Here is a 23,996-nt window from a genome sequence, read left to right on the forward strand (position 1 = left end):
AAGAGTGCAACGAGCCTTCCCGCTCCCATAAGCAAGTATGTGCTCGGGATAATAAGTCTATGACTTGACTACCATTCACAGCAATGGACGATCCTCAATCGATACAGGCGGAACAAGTGCAATCCGAGCCTCGGTCAAATGCCTAACCAAGTCTGATCCAAAATACCTTTTCATCCGGTCTCCAATTATCATTCATATATATTCCATGTGATAGTAATATAATAACAACAATAATATCTTTCCTATCTCTCATGAGTGACAGGTAATCACTCGACTTCTACCGGTCCTATAGCAGAGCAATCTACACGATCCTGACATACTAGTATGACTCATAGGATAAGAATATATATATGCAAGTGGTTTCATTTGACTCCTTAAAACTTAATGCACAAGCATAAAATAAAGTGCAGAATAATAGGGGTTATGCACTAGGGCTTGCCTGGGTAAGATATAACCAAAAGTTAGCATTCCATCATGGTGACACGATCATCAAGGCACCATCCTTTCCGCTACTCCGATCATCACCACGATCCATCGTTGGTCCTATTATGATTTACGTGGATGCAACGCAGAGATGTAAATAATCAACGGCAACTACAACACTAAAATACGATTACGCTCCGTAAGCTAACGAGCTAGCTTTAATGACTAACATACTAGTCTTCGTGTCCATGTCGTCAAGTAAGGCTTCACCTCCGGAAAAATGTTTTAGTTCTAAAATCCCAAGGTGTTTCGACATTTTATTGATTAAACATATATTTTTGAACTAGGGCTCATTTAGCTACCTTAGCAAACTAATTATTATGGAGCTACAAAAATTACAGTGAGCACCTAATAATGTTAGAAAATTACTGTGAAAGTTTTAGAGCCAACACTATTACCAATTTATCACAAAAATTTCTACAAGTTTATATCTTACAATATTAAGCATCTCAATTTAATTAGATAACTCCTGAAAATATTATAAAACTATGTCAACAAAATATACTAGCAGATAGATCATGATTTTAGGAACTAAACAAAATTGGTTTTACAATTTTTGGTTAACTACACAATTTTATACTGAATTTACAAATTTACCTTAGAAACTAAATTAGAAAATGCTTAGAAAAGGAAAAGGGCTGGTGGCAACCATTCGGCCCAATAGCCTGACGGCCCAAAGCGGGGCGCAGCCCACGTGCGAGACGGCCCACGGCGAGGAGCCTACGCTGTTACTTTAGCGAATGAGCCCTCAAACTTTTCCTGAACCACAACTAGGTCCTAATACTATTTCTTTCTTTCTCTAACGAATTCACTTAACCCCCTGGATTTTTCCAAATTTCCCCGCACGCACCCTCAGCCACCCCGCACACGGTGACGCGACGAGCGGTGGCACTAGGCGTCCACTCCGGCCACCAGAGGCCTGCACGGACCCATTTAGCGGGTCGGTTGCCATCTACGGTTAAACAAGCAAGGATGGGCAGTGGTTAAGGACTCAGAGACACACTGGCACGAGCTGCAGCGGTGAGTGGCTATCCATGGCGACGACGCGTCTGTCCTGACGACCTACGACGCCATTGGAGGAAAGGGATTAACAAATAAGCACCAGTAGCTCACCGGGATTCGACCTACGGTGGCGGCTGTGGCGAAGGGGTGCTGAGATGGCCTGGTCACGTGCGACCGATCCACGCAGCGGTGTTCTGAGCGCGGCACCGACGCGTCACTGCGCCGATGGTGAACTTCCTGGCCAAAACCGTGCGAGCACCAGAGGGCGTGAGTCAAGGCGAGTTCTGAGCCACAAGCAATTGAACTATTACCACTCCAATCCTACCTCTCCCTAGTCCAAGATCACGGCGGCAAACATGGTCCACGATGAGTTAATCACTGAATTGTCATGGTGTAGGACTCTACCGTGGCCAGATGCGGTTGATGCGGCTAGCTAGCTCTCCCTGCTACTTACTAACATGAGGAGATGGGCTGAGAAACCATGGGCTAGGCAAATTTGAAAGGCAAGGCGCGGTGCCCAGGCTGAGACCATGTCGTGGGTAAAGGCATTCAAATGAGGTTGAGCGGTAGGGCGTGTTAAAGCGGGGCTCCAGTCGGCGGTGGTAGAGCGAGCTCGTGCACACAGGTGATGAGACCGGGGTGGGCTTGGCGTGACGCGCTTGAATTGGTGTGGCCGGACCTGAGTAGGTTGCATCGGCGTCGGCTAGCGGGGCGGGACAGGGAAACGTCTCATCACCACGGTGGCCGGGGCCGTTGACCTAGACGCGGCGGTAGTGCCACATGCCAGAGGCTTGGTGTGGTAGGTAGGACGAGCACCACGTCATCAAGGTGGTGACCACCACAGCTCCGCCACGATCACTGCACATGGCTCGGTGGCTGGACGTTGGAGCGCAGACCGCGGCAGTGGGACTAGAGCACCGCCAGCCGGGTCGGGCCACACAAGGCCTAGGCGCAGCGTGGCATTGGCCTAGCGCACGCACGGGCCGGCGGCCACGGCTTGGTTGCGGCATGACCCCAACGCCAACCGCGTTGTGCCCGCAGTGACCTCGAACACAGACCGAACGGCTGCCCTAGGTGACGTGCACGTGTTTTAAAACGTAGCAAAAGTTACTAACGATCATAGTTGGGGTTCAACTAACTCCCCTATCATAAAGTCCACATTGCCAACGACCTAGCAACGCCATCGCCATGACCAGAGAGCGACCAGGGAAGGAGATAGATGGATGACAATATGAGCTCGTCGCACCGAACGCTAGTTCACGAACAGAGCACCCACAACATCATTTCACATGTTTTAACGACGTTTGAGCAATTTTAAAGGAGGGTAACGCGACGTACAATACACCCACGACCCACACCATACCCAAGTACTCACTTAGAAGCAAACAACGATACCAAGACATACGGCTAGTGTTTAAACATTTTCGTTAGAAATTAAATGTCAAAATAGCATTGTCTTACTACTTTTCCCATGCTTAGAAAAGTTAAGGTTTAGTTCGAACTAACAGCCATTAACACTTTTGTTATAATTTTTAAAAGGCCTAAACCTTATTAATTTCAACCAATAAGCATTTCACACAATAGTCCATACTTCATACTAACCCATAGCAAAACATTTAAGCACTATTTAATTATTTTGCTCAATATAATTCACCAAAAATGACACTTTAACTAAAATTTTGACTTCTTGTTGATTCAACGAAAAGTTCTATTTAAATTTTGGATTCAATTTTTGAGCTCCCAAAATACTAGTTAACAATATTTATTTTCCAAAAGTTAAAGTTGCATTTCCATCTACTAAACTTGTACTTCAATTTTTATTTAAGTACTAAATACAAGTTATGTTTTATTTTTGTTTATAGAAATTGTTTTTCATGCCAAACAATTAAAACCACTTTTCCTATTTTTCTTGTTAGGATTTTTATTAGCACTTTTACGCACCAACTAAGTTCACTTGGATATTTATTTGAGTCCACAAAAGTGAGTCACATATGATTCACTTATCATTTTACGTGCGTTATAAATTTTTAAAACTCGAAAACTTGTTTGGCTAATCCTCTAGGATCTAAATCTCGGTGCTAAGCAAGCTCATAACACCAGAGGTGTTACAATATGGGCTGCTTAAATATTGTATATCACTGATAGAATTTTATACCCGTAGCAACGCACAGGCATGTGCTAGTATTATAAGTTCGAATATTGTGCCCAATGGGATTGTCTTCCCTACTATATAGGTTCCCAAAACCTGACTTTAAATCTATTTCCCACTTTAAATTTGCCTAGTTTTATGAATTGATCCTTCACCCCCATCAGACTCGTCCAGAAATATGAATCACCGGCCTTTTTGTGAGCTACGTTATGGTTTTATCTTTGATGTATTTATAATTGTTTTCACATACCATCTTCATCATTATATAATTTAAACAAACACTTGCTCAGTAAGCATTTATTTTGTATGTTCAAGTTTTGAATATATGTTCGTTTTGTTGGAAAATAATATACCACTTTGCAATTCTATTATTTTTTTCTTTTGTTGATATGTAATACTCGTTTTTTCTTGAGTATCCTCTACGTACCTCGAAAAAGGAAAGGATAAACAAGATAAGTTGGACCAGCGCGTGTGCCGCGACAGCGTTATTTTGTCACACCAGATGTACTAGCATGACCAAAAGGTTTAAAAATAAAAATAAAAAAATTAAGTGGACCTATTCTTAAAATAAAAACTAAAGAAAACTAAAAATTAAAAAAAAATCCTAGCGGTGGGGACTCGAGCCCCCCCTCCCCCTCACGACACACACCACCGTAGATTCGCCCCTTTCATCCCGCTTGGCCCCTTTGCGTCAGCTATGGTTACATATGCCATACGTTTGGAACGAGTGGTGGCTAGGATCTGTCCTAGGGCCGCAATAACCACTACGACGTCACCGGGGGTGGTAGCGGTATCGGCTACCGCCCCCGCCTTGATGGCGGCTACAACTTCCTGAGCTACTTTCTCTAGCAGAATTGCCCCTCAATATCAGAGTCACACGTTAAAATAAACTATGACTGAAACAAGGGTGGATCTAGATAAAATTCATAGGGTGTCTAAATATAACAGAGTGCTAGATGAACATGAGTTTATATCATTATCTATACGGCACGGATACCATATCAGTAACATGTGGATAATGGTACATGAATAAGCTATTTTTCAAAAGAACTAATAATATATTTAGTTTTCTAAATTCTAATTAACAAATATTGATACATAAAAGTAGTATATATTGCAACAACCTTGAACATTTGAAATTAGCTTAAAAATTGCAATTTTGCTTCTTTTTTGGAATGGTGACACCGATGGTCGTTATTCCTCTGATCCACAAAAATTAATATGGCTTCATCAAAACCAGAACAATCCAGGACTGCCTTGTCTGGTCTTGTGAATACCTGCATCTCTGTCACCATTCCAAAAAAGAAGTCAACATCCTCAAGCTTGACTTTGAAAAAGCATTTGATAAAATAGAGCACCAAGCCATCAGAAAACTTCTAGAGGCCAAAGGTTTTGGAGCAACTTGGATTTCCTAGATCACCAACATTATGTCCTCTGGTACCTCAAAAGTCCTTTTGAATGGAGTTCCAGGTAAAACAATACATTGCAGGAGAGGTGTGAGACAAGGTGTCCCTCTCTCACCACTTATGTTTGTTCTAGCTGCTGATCTGCTCCAATCTCTCCTTAACAAAGCTAAGGACATTGGGCTCCTCAATCTCCCAATCCCATCAAATGCCACCCCTATTAAAGCCCTAGTTTGATTTTGGATAATTGATGAAACCTAGCATTAACCTTTGTCATGAGCGGTGATATAAGCTAGGTTGGTGCAATCCAAGTGATTGAGCAAGGGGAGGTCCATGGAGATGAAGATGGACAAGTGTTGATGATGATCAAGCTCTAACTTGGAAAAGAAGAAAGAGAAAAACAAAAGATCAAGGCAAAAGTATAAGATAGGTTTTTATTTTTGCACTCAAGACACCATAGAGAGTGTGATTGACTTAGGATCGATAGCCATACTATAAAGAGGAGAAATCTTTGGCTAAATGGTTTATTGAGTGCCACTAAGTGGCACAACTTTTGCATATGCATTTTGGAACCTAGTGTGCTAACCTTGACCCCTGTAAAATGCTTTGAAAAATGCTAACACACGTGCATACAAGTTCTACACTTTGTGGTTAGCAAGTTGGAAGCAAGGGTGAAGTGGTTGTGGATTTAGAAAAAGAAAAGGAGGAGACAATCCACGGCCGGACGCTGGCTGTGGGGTGACCGGACGCTGGCAGCGGGGTGACCCCGGGCGTGTCCGGTCATTTATACCGAGGCACAGTGGGGTGGCCGAGAGTCGTCCGGTCACTTTTTCGATCGAGCGGCCTCACGATCAGACGCGCAGGGCATACGTCAGGTGGTGGGCTGTGCTGACCGGACTCACCGGCGCATCCGGTCATCCCTGACCTGACGCATCTGATCACAATTTAAGCACTCTGGATCATCTCTGGAAACGATCTGACTCGGCTTCGCGCAGTGGAGGAGCGCATCTGATCGTTACTTAATGAATCACGCTGACCGTTTTTTGACCGTTGGAGATCAACGACGCACGTTCAAAGAGGTGACACGTGGCGTGAGGTCTGCGACCGGACGCTGGCTCGGGCGCGTCCGGTCAGTACGCAAAACGACCTCCCTTAGCTCTAACGGCTCTATTCATTTGGGGACGTCTATAAATAGTGTTTGGTCGACTCCAAGACATTTCTCTTAGCACTTTGATATACTTGACATCCTTGTGAGCCTAAGCAAACACATCCCACTCATCTCCATCATTGATTCATCATCATAGTGAGATTGAGAGTGATTCCAAGTGCATTTGCTTGAGTGATTGCATCTAGTGGCACTTGGGGATCGTTATGGCTGTAGATTTCTTGTTTCTCTTGGTGGTTGCCGCCACCTAGATGGCTTGGAGCAGCGAAGGAGGATTGGCACGAGTTGATGATTATTCGTGGCCATCTCCTGGTGAATGTGAGGGTTCTTGTGCCTTCTCCGTCGGAGAGCCGAAAGGTAACTCTAGTGGATTATTCATGTCATTGAGTTACCTCACTTGTGGGTAGGTTCTTGTGGTGTCCAATTGTGTGGGCGAGGTTCATGCAACACCTCTTAGCTGCTAAACCACCAAGTGTTGGTCGACATAATAAGGACTAGCGTGTCGGTAAGCACGTGAACCTCAGGAGAAAAATTGATTGTCTCTTGCCCTTTGGTATTCTCCCAGTGATTGAATTGGTATTCATCTTGTGATTGGTTCACTCCTCTACGCGGCGGTATAATCACTCTGCTCACTCATTTACATTCGCGCAAACTAGTTGTAGCAAGCTCTTTAATGTAGCTAGAATTGAGAGCTTTCTTTGTAGTCTAAGTTCATCTAGTGGAGATCTTTAGTGTAGCAAGTGTGAGAGCTCTTAGTGAGTAGTGACTTAGCCTCTTGTGTGTCTAGTGATCATAACAACTAGAATTGTTGGATAGGTGGCTTGCAACCCTTGTAGAGCTAGAGTAAGTTTGTATTTCACCATTTGTTATACTAATCAAATTGCTCTAGTGATCTTGTAGATTTTTAAATATGCTATTCACCTCCCTCTAGCCATATTAGGACCTTTCACCCTGACTTTCTTGTAATCCAGTATGCTGATAATGCCCTCATTTGTGATGGAAGGGGATGCTAGGCAACTCTATTTTCTAAAGTTTGTGCTTCAATCCTTTTCTGAATCTACTGGGTTAAAAGTCAACTATAACAAATCAATGATGCTTCCAATCAACATCCCTCCTGAGAAGTTTAACCACCTGGCCAGTACCTTTGGATGCTCAAAAGGATCATTTCCCTTCACCTACCTTGGTCTCTCTTAGGATCACCAAACCAAAAGTTGAGGACTTCCCGCCCCTTGTAACCAAGTGTGAGAGAAGATTAGTTTGCACATCTTCTTTCCTATCTCAGGCGGGAAAACTTGAATTAACAAATGATGTTTTTTCTGCTCTACCTACATTCCACATGTGTGCTCTATCACTGCCTAAAGGAGTAATCAAACAAATTGATAAATTTAGAAAGCATTGTCTATGGAGGGGGCTGATATTAACTCAAGAAAACCTCCAAAAGCAGATTGGGAAATGGTCTGTGTCCCCAAAGAAGAGGGTGGGCTAGGGGTAATAAATATGGAAAAGCAAAATAAGGCCCTTCTAATGATAAACTTGGACAAATTCTTCAATAAAAAGGATATCCCATGGGTTTCTTTAATTTGGGAAAAACATTACAGCAATGGAAAGCTTCCAAATAATTCAACATGTAGAGGGTCATTTTGGCGGAGAGACATTCTGAAGTTATTAGAGACTTTCAAATCCTTCTCCATGGTTCAGGTACAAAATGGTGATACATGCCTTTCTGGCATGACAAATGGTTACAACAACCTCTGAAAGATGTGCCCTGAACAACAATTTGTCTGTCACAAACTTCTATGCTCATCAGCAACTGCAAGAGATTTTCAGTCTTCCCCTATCTGCAGAAGCTTTCCAACAGTTACAACTAATACAATCCTTTATTGATCACTTTCCCCTGACAGATCAACATGATAAATGGTCATCCAATTGGGGGGATTATTCAGCCTCAAAAGCTTACAGATCACTGATGGGTCAAACAAATGTTCCCCAGATTTACAGTTGGCTTTGAAGAAGCTTTTGCCAACCAAAACATAAGGTGTTTTTTTATATTACTAAAAGATAGACTAAGCACAAAGAACATTCTAAAGAGGAAAAAATATGCAATTGGACTCTTATCACTGTGATCTATGTCAGCTGTCGATGGAGAAAACCTTTGAGCATCTTTTCATTGAATGTCCTTTTGCAAAAGATTGTTGGAACCTGCTGGGCACTTCATTTCAGATGGGGCTAAACATCTCAGATTGTGTCACACGGCTCAAAATTCAATCTCATCCAGTTTTCTACTTGATGGTTGCAATTCTCATGTGCTAGGCAATTTGGACAGTGAGAAATGACCTCATATTCAAGAATGTCCAACCAAGTGTTCAAGCAGACAAAGAAACATTCAAAAAGGAGTTGTCTTTGCTCTCCCTAAGAGCCAAGGCTAAAGTTTCAGTCACCTTTGATTTATGATCCAAAATCTGTTGTAATCTTCTTGATTAGGCTATTTTTTTTCTTCTTTCTTTGTTCCCTGAACCCTGTTCTTTTGTTCAGTTTAGCCTTGTACTGTACTATTTTCAATTTTAATAAATTTATGTAGGGAAAGTCTCCCCTCCAGTTTCATTAAAAAAATCAAGTCTAAATCTGCACCTAAAAATAAAAAACAGCCGCGCCACCGGCTGGATTCGGGCTTCTCTCCTTGACCGAGCCCTGGCAGGGTAACGACGACGAGCCTTGCCGAAGGAGAGGAGCAGCCTATGTAAAAACAATGAGATGACCTCGAAGGGGATCATAGCGTTTCGGCGAAAAAAAAGGGAAAGAGGAAGAGGAAGAAACACCTTAGGACTTTTTATGGCTACACTCATATCCACGCCAAACCATATATCCACATGTGTTGGGATGTATTGAAGTGAAAACTAAACTAAGTTGTTAGACCTTGATGCACCCTAATATGTGGATAATGTGGATACACTTACACCCAAACAAAACCTTAATTGAACTGTACGGAACTTTTTTTTTGAACAAATCAACTGTACGGAACTAATTAGAAGAGAATTCATCCAGTTTCTTGGGCTCACAGACTCAGGGGCCCGGGAGCAGAGCATCCTCCCATTTTTGTTTTCTGAGCTTTAAAATCAGCCCGAGTTTAAAAACAGGCTTGCCTGTTCGGCTGTGATAAGCCGGCTGAAGTTGTTTTGTTGTGAGAGAAAAAATACTGTAGATTCTAACTGATAAGCCGGCTGCAAGCGAACAGGCAGTTCGTTGCTTTTCTGGGTGGCCCAGTGAAGTTGCAGGGTAAAATATTCAGTGCAAACTGGTTCTCAGTGCAACCTTGCAAACTCAGTTGTGTATCGTGTGGATCTGAAATGTGCGGCGCACATGAATCGTTCATGCTCCGACTGTGTAACCCCCGCCTCCACATAGAGCATTTTACATGGAACACCCCATTCGAAGGAACATTTGTACAACAGTCCTTCCATCTCCCATGTCTAGACCGCCTCCAGCAGCTCTAGATTTCCGGTCCTCCACCATGCCTCGCCCCCGGTCCTCCACCATGCCTCGCCCCAACATATTATCAGTTCCGAGACAATGACTTTTCAAAATATATTGACTTGACAATGTAAAAATAAAATAACAGTTCTGAGAAAATTGGGGCTTGCTTGAGTAAAATCAAGATAAATGTAGCAGATTTGTAGAACTCTGAAGACAGACAGAAAAAGGCTCAGAGAAGTTCAGTTAGCATAACTATAAGAATCAAAAGTGAATTAGAAAATGGATGCACCGCCCAACGTTATTTTTCTGCTGCAGAAGACAAAATTTTCACCTGCATTTACAGTTCTAGTCACTAAATTGACACGAGGACATGTTCTGTCAGATTGGAGGCCATGTGACTGGTGTTAAATCTGAGAAGGAAACAAAGTATCCCGCGGTGTTTCATCCTAATTATAATTAACATGTATTAATAAAAAAATCAAGCATACAAGGTTATGATTAATAAAAAAAGGAGAGCTGGAAATTCCGTGAGATCTAAACCACCTCCAGGCTCCATAGACTTACTTGGTATGACCATGAAGAAGTTAATCGTGCGAGCTAGTTACCACTTAAATGAAATCAGGCTAGGAGCAACTATGAGCGGACCATGAAGAGCACAATGAAGGGAAGAAGTTAATCACGCGAGCTGGTTACCACTTAAACCACCGTGTATGCAGAAGCAGAAGCATCAGATCTCGAACACACGATCCTTAATAAAGACACATCCAGTAGATGCACAGCCTGAGGCGATTAAAGTGGGGATGTCTAGTGGAGAAGAGTGGAATGGTGAGGAATCTTCACCCTGGCCTGAAACCCTAGACGGTGGACCTGGGCGGAGGCATGGTGGAGGCCCGGAGGTTTAGAGCTGCTGGAGGCGGTCTAGAGATGGGAGGACTGTTGTACTTATGTTCCTTCGATCAGGGTGTTCCATGTAAAATGGTCTATGTGGAGGCGGGGGGTTACACAGAAAATTTGCTAGGAGCAAGAGCCATTCATGTGTGCCGCACATTTCAGATCGGACGATGCACAGCTGAGTTTGTAGGGTTGCACCGAGAACCCAGTTTGCACTCAATATTTTGCCAAGTTGCAGAGTCCTATAACGCTATTTTTCGTTCTTTTCTTCCTGCCCCTCTGACATCGAACACCAGAAATGACTAGCAACAGTTGCATCCTTGCATGTGTAGGAGTAGTGTACGGTACCCAGAGTAGAGGCTTCCTCCTAACCAAAACTGCATTGCCCATTGACCATCGATCTATCAGCTACTCCGTACTGAACTCTGGATCACAAAACAGGCAGACGAAACGAAACAAGCCATCACCTTTTCCATTCCATGGCCGTTTGTGGGGATGGATGGGAAGCATCAATTCCTCCTCCCAAAGGCAACGCCAACGGCAACAATGCTCCATGGGTTAGCACACGATGACACACGCACGCACGCAGCAAAAGGCGAAGCCGCAGCACGTGCTCTGCACCCTGCAGAGCATCGCTCGAGGTGGTGACCTGACCGACCACCCAAAGCAAAGGTACCCCACAGCCCGCAAAGCCTCGATCTTGGGGCAGCAGGACGGCAGGCGCAGTCGCAGAGAGGGGAGACTACGCGCCGTTTGCCGACAAATATCCGTTGCGTTCTTGCTCTTGCCCCAAGACTTGACATCACATATCCGTTGTGGCGGCAGCCTCGAAGTTGCAGGCATAGGGACAGCAGTACAGCACAACCGTTAGCTTGTTGATCTGTGGTTTGCAGCTGTAGCCATGGCGAGCTCATCATCTTGTGGTCTGCTGGTGCTGGCCAGCTTCGTGCTCCTGGCGGCGGCCGCCGGCGCCACGCAGTACAAGGTCGGCGGCGACAATGGCTGGGCCGTGCCGGACGCCGCCGCCGAGTCTTTCAACACCTGGGCGGAGAAGACCAGCTTCCAGATCGGCGACAGTCTCTGTGAGTCACCCACACACACATTTGCGTCTGAGCATTACACATTGCGCATCGTCTCAGCTCGTGAGTGATCTTTGCATTGTTCTTGCTCTCGCAACCCGCGCCGTCCGTGCCCGTAGTGTTCGTGTACCCCAAGGACAAGGACTCGGTGCTCCTGGTGGAGCCGGCGGACTACAACGCCTGCAACACCTCCTCCTACGACAAGCAGTTCGACGACGGCAGCACGTCCTTCGCGCTGGACCGCGCCGGCGCTTTCTTCTTCATCAGCGGCGTCGAGGCCAACTGCCGCGCCAACGAGAAGCTCATCGTCATGGTCGCCGGCAGCGGCGGCGCCAGCGCGCCGGCCCCGGCCGCCCAGCAGGGCTCCGGCTCTCCCTCGCCGTCGACGTCCGCGCCGGCTCGCTCCAGCGGCGGCGCTCTGGTGCCGCCTGCCTCGCCTAAGGCTCCCGCCGCCAAGAACTCCACGGCCAAGGGCGCCCCTCCCGCCGCCGGCAACGACAGCAACGGCGCTGGTGCTGGTGGACTCGCCGTGGCAGGCCTCGTCGCCTCGGTTGCAGGGTGCGTTGCCTACGCCTCGCTTGCCTTCTGAGTTCTGAAATTGAAAAACACTGGATGGCAGGCAGTGGCTCTTCCTCGTCGTGTAACAAACTGAAACTGCGTGTGATTGTGAACGAACTGTGTTCGGCTGGTGCAGTGCACAGTGAATTTCGGATGGTTTTGGATAATTCAATAGTATTTTGTGAGAGAGAATAAGCTGAAACACTCTAGGTGCCTGGCACCCTCCATTTACCGGCTTGCCGGAATCTATGGAAAATCATTCAGGTGGGGCTCTCCCCCCTCCAGTGAAGTCTTAAAAAAAAAGAATAAGCTGAAACAAGCTGGAAGTGTACCAGCCGAGCACTATAGCCATTCATGTTCGTTGCAATTCAGCAGAAAAAAAACACAAATTTAATTAAATGCCGGACTGAGATCAGCTGATCATGGTGCTGACAGCATTGTATTGCCAGAATCTTTGGTTAAAACGTTTTGGTTTGAGGAACCGCCACGTTCTTGCCGATACTGAACTGATTCTGATAGAATCGGTTGCTGCAAGCCTGCAAACGGGAAATGCAGCAACAATGGAGCATTGCATAACTGAGATGAAAATGCAATGAATTTTTCAAGAGAGACAGCCCCACCAGAGTCAAAATATCCAGAGATTGCTTCTATAAATGTGACCATACCTTCCTTAACCAAAATTTGTTGCTGAATTGGCAGATACACCTAGTCTGTAATTCAGAGCAGTGGGCAAACCTAGAAAATCCTCAGAACATTTTAAACCTATAAGTAAGACTATATAAACGCTCTTAACCAAAGATTCTTGGTGACATGACATCCACGAGAATGCGGAAAAGAAGACATTTTTACAGCCTCCTTCCTCTCCTACCACCCGGCCTGCGAGTGCTGTCAGCTGGAACAGGACAAGAGTCACATCCTCTGTTAAAAAGGGGGACATCAAATTGCTGCAATGCCTATATGATTATTCATTATGTAAATACTGCTGTCATGTTATGTAAAGCAAATTTGGTGTAGCTAGACAGAACCAGCAAACAACAGTATATATAGAAAAGAGGGCGTACCCAGTGCAGAGAGCTCCCGCTCTGTGCGGAGTCTGGGGAAGGGTGTTAGTGGCAAGCCTTACCCTCGCCTGTGCAATGCGAGGAGACCGCGACTCGAACCCAGGACCTTCCGGTCACAGGCGGTAAGACTCTACCGCTTGCACCAGGCCTGCCCTTCAAACAACAGTATATATAGAAAAGAACAAAAAAAAAACTTCAGTTGGGCGAGAGAATTTACCAATTCGTTCGATTTTTTCATGTCAGATGATCGAGCTGAGTGCCCTGATAGCAGACTGATCACCAGGTCCAGTAGCCTTGTTTTCGTGGCTCCCAACGCAGCATAACTTTGGCCCTTTGGAACGCAAGAATTTTTTTTAGGCAAAACAGGAGGGGTGAGCCCCTACTGTGGGATTAATTAAAATAAAACTGAAAGGTTATTACAAGGGTAGCTCAAGAAAAAAAAAGACACGAAAAAAATCCGGGACACTAAGAGGGAAGATTGTTTATCCATAATTCAATAAGAAGGAAGTAACTTCTCCTTGCACGCCACAGCAGCAGTGCAAATTCAGACTTGAAGATCCTCTGTCTCTTCCAAGGATGGCAGGACTTGATTGAAGATGAGACCGTTTCTAGTTTTCCAGATTGACCAACAGGATGATAATTTCCATGAAGAAAGGTACTCCCTCCGTCCACAAAAGAATGCGATTCTCGTTTCTCGAGAAGTCAATCAATTTGAAATTTAATTAAAATTATATAAAAAAATACTAACATTCCTGATACAAAATTAGTATCATTAGATTAGTCATAGAATATATTTTCATAATAATTTGTTTAGAGACATAAATATTAATACTATTTGCTATAAACTTGGTTAAACTTGAGCTACTTTGACCGGCACGGATCCCATAATTGCATTCTTTTATGGACGGAGGGAGTACTTGGAGCTAGGATTTGAAGCTCTCTAGATTCTGAAATGCATCTGATTGATGCATCACCTGAACATTTAGCCAGTTCCAGCAGGCTGTAGCAAATGGACAATGCAGCAATAGGTGACTCAAAGACTCTTCCACCCGATCATTGCACAGAACACAATTAAAATCTGGGAGTTCCATATTTTTCCTTTTCAATAATTGCCTAGTGCTAAGTCTGTTAGGATTAACCAGCAGAAAACCTTATGTTTATTCTGACAAGAACTATTCCAAATCCACTTGAACCCTGGATGCACTGTATTGTGACCACTCAGATGTTTATAGGCTTTTGCCACTGAAGATTTTCCTGAGTTCCAAATGCATGACCAATGATCCGCAAGAATTTTATAGGAACCATATGGGAATTTCACAAAAATCAGTTTATTTTCCATAGAAAATGAGGAAAAAGAATTCTGCATTAGAAAGGGTCTTAATGCGCAGACATGAATAAATGGAGTATATTCAAAGAACATAAACTGCCCAGTCAGACAATAATGTGCATCACTGTGCAGCATCCTGAGAACTGAGAAGCATAAGGCGATGGCTCATCACGATCAAGTTTGACCTTCATGCCACCTGCCCGAGATTAGGTAAACTTTGATTTTGTTTCAAGCATCGTATGGTATTATTATACACAATAACAAACACTAAAAGATAGGATCATACTACTGACACGAGCGAGTGTCTCCTTTCCAGACAAATCAGTGACAATGCTGCATAAAGAATATGGGAAGAGTACATATATAAGTGGCTAACTTCTGTCCGAGACTTGCAGCTCACATGAGTGCATACTGTAAGGGCATTGCCAAAAGGTACTTAGGATGAATGTGTCATTGGAAGATGCAAAGATATCGCAAAGACATGCTAAAGTGTATCCAGGAGTGACTCCTTGGGCGCTCTCGTCTTCGTTTTCAACTGCCAAAACAAAACACAGTACATAATAAATTAAGCTGAAAAACAAGTAGTGACCAAACATTGTAAGATTAATCTGCCTAGCAAACTCTAACAACTGTTCCTTTGCTGAAGCTCGCCTTACCTCGCCAAGCAAGATACTGGAATAGGCAAGGCGTTTGGTTCCTATGGCTGTCTACATCGTTTTCCGTGCAAGCAAGGTTTTCTCTTGCTAGCTTGGGAGATCCAATTTTTAGGGCCTGTTTGGATGTCCGGTAATTGGATCAAAACAAGTGTAAATTACAGACCCTATTTTTTTTCATCACAGACTAAAGTTCATTGTTTGGATGACAGGTGAACCCACTTATTTTACATCCGGATTGGGCAAAAACCGGTGTAAAAAAATTGTCATCTCCTCGGGTCCGGAAAAAAAATACGCCAACTACCGGCGCAGCTCGCGAGCCGCTCGGACGCTCGGTGACGAGGCCGCGAGGGGCGAGGGTTTCTCCTTCGAGGGCGGCGTCCAATCCCAACCACGCCGCCGCCCCCAACCTCACGCCGCCGGTCCCTCCCCTTCCCCAAACTACTCATCGACGGCCGTCCACCTCGCCGCTAGAGCCGATGGAGGCCTGGAGCAAGCGCTCGAGCCGGATCTGCGCGGCAAGGGCGCGCCGGGCAAGGGAGGCCGATGAGAAGAAGAGGGTAACTCGATCTCCCTTCGCTGGCTACTCCGGACGGAGGCGAGGGTTCGTTGCGGTGACTGGGCAGCGGCGACGGCGGCAACGACGACGGCCCCAAGCTGAGTGCGGCGAGAGAGCACCGAGCCGTGCTCGAGCGAATCCACATCCTCAGCACCTGAATCCCGGAGTCTCCACGACAGATATCAAATCCATTCAGGTATCCTCCCCTGTCCCCTCTCCTCGTATTTCTGTTCTTCATTTTTCTAGTATGTTCATGTCGATCTTGTGCTAGTCTATTTAGGTGTGATGGTGTGATGCATTGATGCTGCTGCTCCAAGTGAGATTTTAGGTCCACCTCAATCAATTTACACCTGCAAGTCGAGAGACTATTATTTTTCCTTCCAGAGAATATATTTGTTGTGACTGATATCCATACACATGTTTGCGATAGGTTGCTAAGCATTTTCCGTTGCAGTACTTACCGCATTATTACCAATGTCGGTCAAAGGCTTTTCTTGGCTTTGCATCTTGGGCTTTCTTCTCAGAAAACGCGTTCTGAAGAAGCATGGCTCCTTGACTGGCCTTTTCTTTAGAAGAAGAATTCCTGTTAGAGCATTTGGAATCCTTACAACCACATCCTGCAGCGCATTATGCACCTGAGCCTCTGCACTCCCACTTGTTGGTCTTGCATGATGAGGATTTTGGACATGAACAGCCGTCTGATGGAATATTTTTGGGCAAAATGCACTTTTCATCTGAGGGCTTCTCCAGGTTCTGCATTGTCTGTATTTTGACAATCCAGGTTAGAGGCTATGAAACAAGACTCTGTGCTTTGTGGCTGATTAAAGAAGTGAACAAGCTTGGAACTTTATCAAATGCAAGTAAGTTTGATCAATATGCTAATGCTACCTGAAATTATCAATTTCTCATATGCTACTCTAAAATGATCAATATCTAGTAGACTAGGACCTGTTGTTTCCTTGACCAGAGTACCCCACATGCAGCTCTAGATCATGAGGTTAATGTACTTTAATTTTGTATCCATGAGACTATGCTTGCTGCACCACCTACATTTTGTTCACCAGAGAGTCCAATTTATTTTCAGAAAGTGTTGCATTTCAATTTGTCCATGTTTTCTAGAACCAGTAGACAAGCTCATTGCTTATTTCTAAAAGTGTTTATTTCTTTGCAATTTTAACAATGTGTCATGCTCAAATTTGTAACTTTGTGCTGCAGGTTAGAGGCTGCAAACATGTGAAGATCTTGCAAGGTTATCTATATATGTTGTTCGTGAGTTTATCTCTGGTAGTGCTTAAATTATGGCATTGGCCAACTTTTCTAAGATGTCTTTGTTGTTGGAAATATACTTATATCCAAACTTTGAGATTCAAACTTACAACAGGTGAAAAATGATTTGAAACACATTTGGTATGAAGCAATGGGTGTTGTTTTGTGCTAATCTTGTTTCTGAACTGTACCAATGATAAGCTCCTTTTATCTTGTCCTTGTGGTATACAAGATTGTGTATTTGCAACTTTGTTAAACTTGACGGTAAGCCGTGAGATGTAACCTGCTGAGAAGTTGGTATTTGTGCTTTTGAGATGCACAGCACAAGTTTGTAACTTAGCTACTCAGTTATGTTCCCTGGATTCTTCCTGATTTGATACCCCTATTTATATATAGTTTTTGCAGATTTTATTTTCATATTTATGTACTGATGCTCGCTATGAGAGGTGAAAAGATGCATGGCAGTGCTATTTTATCTCATATTTTAATTCAAATGATTTTGTTTCTGGGATGATGTGTTAGCATCAATTGATATATTCTAGACCTTCATGTGAGCAATAGTGTGAAACTTGCTCAGTTTGTTGATCTGGCTTGAAATGCGATCTGATCTTTTGCTCTGAAACTTGCATGCTCTTGTGTTTGACACAGTGGTCGTTGTCACTCTCACCTTTTCAGTTCATAAACAGCATGCTAGCAGTGGGGCGCTAGGTCAGGTAGCTAGCGTTTCCGTCAAAATAACATGCTAGCAGATACCAGCCATCCAAACAGCATTTTTACAGGTGTAAATGAAATCGCTGGTTTTCTTGTGTACAGTAAGTTACAGGCGGATACTGCTTACATGTGTAAAAAATTACCAAACAGCCAAACAGTGCCTTAGGGGCTAACCATAATGTGGGAAAGGGCCTCTTTGAAACTACTCCCTTGCATGCAACCAAGCTTTGTTTTCTAGCTCACACGGGAAAAAAATTTGTATGCGACAAGTGTTCACATACACTGAGAGAAGAGTTCTGGATAGGGAAGCAAGCAAAGGGACTCGAGGAGGATTGGAGATACACGGGGACTCAGTCGAATCTAAAGGACTACGAGCAGGGGCGGATCTAGTATAGGTGCATGGGGGTACAGCTGTACCCCCAAATTTTTTGTAGAAACGAGAAGTATATATATTACATACCTAGTACACTTTATCAAATAGCAATATTTAAAGCTCAAGTGCTCATCCAAGAGGGAAATAGCTTGTAGCCCTATACTAGCACTCTTTCTTCTTTAGCCCGGGAACCCAAAATGTTCAATACACACGACACAAATATAAGATAAAAATGACAACGAATTAATCAGTTATTAAAAAAAATTGACTCCTTTTCCTTCCAAACCATCGTAATAATATAAATTTGTAAGCTTGGTTCTTGATTTTGTTTAATAACCAAAAAATGTTTTAGGAAAAACGTCTGTATATTACTTGATAAATAAATAATGTTATTTTTGTAGAACATCATGGCACTAAGAGAAACATTGATCTAGCTTTTTATGTACTATACTCAATAAAGCAAACAAGATTTCTTCCCGCTCCCAATCAGGAAGAAACTAATACATCCATCTGCCTAACTATTTTATTGTCATTTGGCTGTAGTATTATATCGTCAGCGAATTACGTCATCTAGGTCCGTACCTCCATGATCGGAATCCTAGATCCGCCACTAACTACGAGGAGCACTAGAGAGGAATTAGAGGAGGAAGAGAGACGCCATGGGAGGAAGGAGTTCATTTGTTTGTTCTGATTATCGATGCCCCTCAGGTTCCAGCTGCACCTCTTGTCTATTGTTGGCTTACGGGGTCGTCGTTGGCTCATGGGCTCACATGCAGCCCACAGAGTCCACTGCTTCGACAAACATTGGGGCCCAACTGCTGCATACGACATGGAGGCGACTCGTACTGGAGCCGGAGCGGACGGCTTCGACTTGAACGCGCGAGCCGCCACGGAACGACGAACGAGCGAGCCTGTGTGGCGCGGAACGACGTGGGCTGACTGCTGAGCGGGACGCGTGTCGAGCAATGACGCCATCGCAAAATTTTTTCCCTGTGTGTGAACTGTGAACTACTAGAAAACAAAGCTTTATTACATTCTACTCTCTCCGTCAAAAAAAAAATATATAATTCTAAACCTGCACACACGTCATATCTAGGTTCAGAGCTATAACTGTGTTTTTTTTTAACGGAGGGAGTAGTAGCTAGCATGTAGATGTAATCTTCTTATAGGAATCCTACACCCAAACCACGGGCATCCGCTAGGGCCACGTCACTGCTAACCTGTTAGCCGTCGGATCGAGCTAGCTCGCGATGTGAACCGTCCGATGCGGATGATAGCGGGTCTGTTGCCCATTAAGGAGAAAAATCGGGCGCTCGTGAAGATTCGCGAACCCGCTCGAGCAGTCGAGGTACGACCTATCTCCTCCGCAGCGCGAGTCGCGAGCATCCAGACGGCGCCGGTCTCCGGCTCGTCGTCGCCTCCGCCCTTCCCTTGCTGCGCCCTCGGGCCAGCCTCCTTACCAAGCACTCATCTCATCGTCCCGGCAATCGGGAACCTTCGCGGGCCGCACCTGGTTCCGCCCGCTCACCTCCGGCTCTCGCGTCCAGCTTCTTCCCCACGAGGCCGCAACCTCTCCCGGGCAGCGGCGTAGCCACACGTGCTGATGGAGCCCCGCCTTCGCCTCGCGTCCTCCGCTCCAGGTCTGTGCCGCCTGCCACCGCCAGACCCGTCTCCACCCGTCCTTCCTACGGGCTCCTCAGCTCCTCGCCTCGCCTTCTGTGTGCCGGCGCTAAACACTCTGGTTTAACCCCATGGCCGGCCTCTGCAGCTTGCCGACCTCGACCATGGCGGCACCCTGCCTCGGCGTCGTTGCATCCCCCTACTTCAGCGTGGCACACCCGCGGTGAGGCAAAGTCAACACCGGGAGGACTAGAGCTAGCCAATCCAAGAGAAGCGACCTCAGACGATGCTGGTGAGCGTGGCTTTGCATAACTACCATTTGATGTGGTTTTGTATTCTTTATTGTTACATGAATGCTACTTTAACCCATGTATCTCCATGTGAAATCTACAGACTGCTAAATCAGGTGGGCAGATACAGTAAAGTTTTTCCATCCTTCCTCACACGCCCTCAGCGTGTTTCCTGAAATTCAGGCCATGAATTTGATATTTTAGGACACGCTGAGAACTGGGGGACCTGTTTATGATGTTGTATTGTCCATATCGCAGAAATCAACTCCCTTGTGTCTGAACTTTAACTTTGATGATGCTTCATATCTGCATGCTTCATTCAAATCTCCATGCCCTGTGCCTCCATGCTACTGGCTTAATCTACAGAGCCCACATATTAAGGATTTGTCAGCAGAAGTTTGGACATTCGCAGTCTCCACGCTACATGCTTAATCTAAAGCTCACGTAACAAGGATTTGTCAGTTGAAATTTGGACATTCACATACATGGCTGACATAACCTAGCATCTCTTTTCCTCATTAATTCCTACTTGCATAGCGCACAGTTATTTCTGATATTTACAGCAGATAATGGTGTGCTCTGTTTTCCTACTTTGTGTCCATTTATTTTTTACTTATGTGCAACCCATCCTTTTGGTACGCTAGCGATCTAGATCTAGCTACCAGTTACCTGCCCAGTCCATTGCTTCATGGTCTCACTTCCCCTGTTTCCTTATCTCTGCCAAATATATTTTTGTACTACACACCTGTTGTTCAGCTAATTAATTTGGTGCTAAACTTTTTCAATTTTGATTTTGTGCCTTCCCACTTATCTCTATTGGCTAGGTGATCTTCGATGAACAACAGTTCAGGTAGTAACATTTTCCTGTTGTATATGCTGTAATTGTCAATCATGCATTCATTTTCATGTTTTAACATAGGTTGTCATTTTTTTGGTGGTTTCGTTCTTCGGTTATCTGAGGCTATTTATTATTTAGTAATCACTTCTTCATCTTTTTTCTCTTCATTTCATTACCAAAAGGGCAAGCATGGATATTGATGCATGGTACTGCTGTTGGACCATATCTATATCATTTTTTTTCCAATGAAGGATATGGCTGAAATGGCATATACAATATTGCTGCCAATCCAAACACTATTTGCATCGATCCATCATCATGCCTTCCTATGGTAGATTTACCTGCACTTTATATTTATAGATGTTGTTTACATGTGATTTAATGTGACAACATTAGATAATCCTATTAGAGAGCTTCTATTTTTTATTTTGTTAATTAGTGACTGCCTTGTGTAGGCCCAGCCTTTGAGAGAAGATACTCAGTTTGGCAAACTCTAACTAATTCAGAGTTATCATTGACCAATTCAGTTTCTCTTTTATGGAACTGTTCTTACAATCCTATACCTATTTTTTTACTAAATACTGAACTATATTTCTGCAGACTAACCTCATAAAGAAAGTACTCCATTTTGCATATTGGAGGATATAATCCATTGCGAAATGGGTGATGAAGAATAGACATGGCCTTATGAATTTTTTCCTACACCCAATCCAAGAATAACCAAAGTTCCTGTTATCCTCACCTAAATTAGATAATGAACTAATGTCTATGTAGTTTATATATATATATATATATATATATATATATATATATATATATATATATATATATATATATATATATATATATATATATATATATATATATATGTTTCATTTAGTGTTCAGCATTGCAAAATTTTAATTTCTACTGTTCTGTACCTCGTCTATATTGTATTGCTGGACTTTGTGTAAATATCAATCCGTTATTCGTAATGGTGTTGTAAAGCATGTCAACATTGTGTATTCCTTTTAATAGGCCAATTTCACATATTTTCAGTCTTCCAGATAAATGCTATTATTAAATAGCTCATTGAATAACTAAGAAAGAAGCCTAAAAGATAACAGATATTAATAGCAACGGTAGTTATTTAAGAAAATTGTCATACTACTATCATCTTGAGCTAAAATTAATGAAAATATAAAGCTACTTCTATTCATGAACTTCTAGCACTTGAATCTCTACTAATGTAGGTTGATATAAATTCTCAGAGTCTGAACACTGAACACCCTGTTGATCATGTACTATGCAATTCAGCTTCTGTAGCTAATCTAAATAATTATTCTTATAATATTTCTAACTTTTTATTGTGTCTTTCACAGTAAGAAAACATTTAATATTTCTATCTTCTACGCAATTGGCTTCACAGTGCGGGCAAGCGCACACGGCCGAGCGGCAACGCCGCGCGTTTTTTCTAGTAAAGCTTTGTTTTCTAACTCACACGTGTCATCTTCCTTTATTTTAGTGGAGCCGTTATCAGTTGCATGCAGTAAAGGCAGGAGAAGCGGCCCAATAGAATTAGAGATCAATTATGCATGCACGTACTAACATCGTTGGATTGGAGGGTAAGAATATCTAGATGTCTCAATGACATATGAGGTAATGGTTTGTATTTAAAATGTTTCCAAATACCAGATCATTGGCGGGCTTTATGTGCTTGCAAGTTGGTACAACCATTTGTGGAAGTCTTTGATATGACTTTTGTGGCATTCTCCACCGATCATTCTAAGGGCGCGTTTAGTTGGCAAAATTTTTTGGTTTTGGCTACTCTAGCACTTTCGTTTGTATTTGGCAATTAGTGTCTAATTATGGACTAATTAGGTTCGAAAGTTTCGTCTCGCGATTTCTCACCCAACTATGTAATTAGTTTTGTTTTTCGTCTATATTTAATACTCCATACATGTGCCGTAAGATTCGATGTGACACTTTGGGTTGAAAATTTTTGGAATCTAACAGGGCCTAAATGATTGCATTCTAGTACGAGGCTTCTCACGAGTGTGTGCGGCTTCGCATACTGAGGTCGTACAATAATAAAATCACTAACCATTTTCTCCATTCATTTGTGTCATTGTCTCTGCTACATTTAGGGGATGTTTGGAACAGAGACCTAATAATTAGCCCATGTTTTTGGATACCAATTAGAAAGCCTAAATATGAGCTAATTCTAAGATACTAAGAGCTAATGAGGGCTCATTTGTACTTAGAGTCCATTGGCCTTTATTAACCCATAATTACCTCATGTTTTCACAAGGTTGTCTAAATTGTAGCCCTGCGATCAAAACAGGCCCTTTGTTTGCAATGTCTCCTTTCAACTTTCTACTGTCAATGATCTCTCATTCGATGGTCACCATGGTGCGGTGCCACTGTCCTAAAGAAAAAAAAAATGTTCGCGTGCCCTACAGTGCACGACATCGCAGCACACATCTCACACGCTTCCGCACGCGGATAACGCCGGCCGTGCCCGCGCGCGCCCACATGGCCCGCATGAACGGAGAACGACGCGCGCGCCGCCGCCCGTGCGCTCCGATCGCCAACCGTCGTCGATAGGCCAAGCGTTCCCTGCGCGGACCATGGCCACACGCGGACCGCGCGGAGCCCCGCACCACACGGCGCCCCCGCCACGTCGCGCCGCGCGGCCGGCGCCCCGTCGGCGTCGCTCGTTAAACCAAAAAGGCGCCATTCGCCCGGCGGCAGCGACGGACGCCGATGCGCCCGCGCCGCGACACGCGCCGAATTAACTCCGCCGTTGAACGCTCGGCGCTCGCGCAGTCACCGCCGAACGCCGAGAGCGAGGAGTAGGCATGTGCGTGCTTGCGTGCCGCCAGATATAGCCTTGCCCGCGCGCGCACGGCGGCCGGACGGCCCGTATGGCGTTCGCTTGGGATTTGCAGGCAGGCAGGCAGCTAGCGTCTTGACGTGCAAGCAAACTGGGTTCGCACAGCTGTGCGATGCGCCTCCGAGAGGCGACGGCGCTGTCCACGTCTCGCTACCGTATGGCCCATGGCGTCGCGCGTAGGCGTAGCTGGGTGCTGGCGCTCACTATAAATATGAGCTTCCA

General features: G+C 44.3%; 1 protein-coding gene and 1 long non-coding RNA gene across 4 annotated transcripts; both read left to right on the top strand.

Moving 5' to 3' along the window:
* Positions 1–11,315: 11,315 nt before the first annotated feature.
* Positions 11,316–12,386, top strand: LOC136471156 (early nodulin-like protein 18). Its single transcript, XM_066468885.1, has 2 exons — positions 11,316–11,646; positions 11,763–12,386. Exons 1-2 carry the CDS (start codon positions 11,466–11,468, stop codon positions 12,230–12,232), a joined length of 651 nt encoding a protein of 216 aa, XP_066324982.1. The 5' UTR covers positions 11,316–11,465; the 3' UTR covers positions 12,233–12,386.
* A 3,083-nt stretch (positions 12,387–15,469) lies between these two features.
* On the top strand, positions 15,470–17,215 carry LOC136471157 (uncharacterized). Of its 3 annotated transcripts, none has more exons than XR_010761952.1 (3): positions 15,500–15,997; positions 16,073–16,661; positions 17,017–17,215. It is a non-coding gene; the product is annotated as an uncharacterized lncRNA (long non-coding RNA). The 3 variants fall into 3 exon arrangements; XR_010761953.1 differs by having other exon boundaries at positions 16,082–16,661; XR_010761951.1 differs by having other exon boundaries at positions 15,470–16,661.
* Positions 17,216–23,996: the final 6,781 nt, after the last annotated feature.

Source organism: Miscanthus floridulus, chromosome 8 (assembly GCF_019320115.1).
Source record: "Miscanthus floridulus cultivar M001 chromosome 8, ASM1932011v1, whole genome shotgun sequence".
Taxonomy (NCBI): domain Eukaryota; kingdom Viridiplantae; phylum Streptophyta; class Magnoliopsida; order Poales; family Poaceae; genus Miscanthus; species Miscanthus floridulus.

What these genes read in the sequence shown, in the direction of transcription:
- LOC136471156 (XM_066468885.1), top strand. Translation starts at nt 11,466, where the DNA reads ATGGCGAGCTCATCATCTTGTGGTCTGCTGGTGCTGGCCAGCTTCGTG. An exon ending in CCAGATCGGCGACAGTCTCT is followed by an intron (nt 11,647 to 11,762) that starts GTGAGTCACCCA and finishes CCGTGCCCGTAG; the next exon opens with TGTTCGTGTACCCCAAGGAC.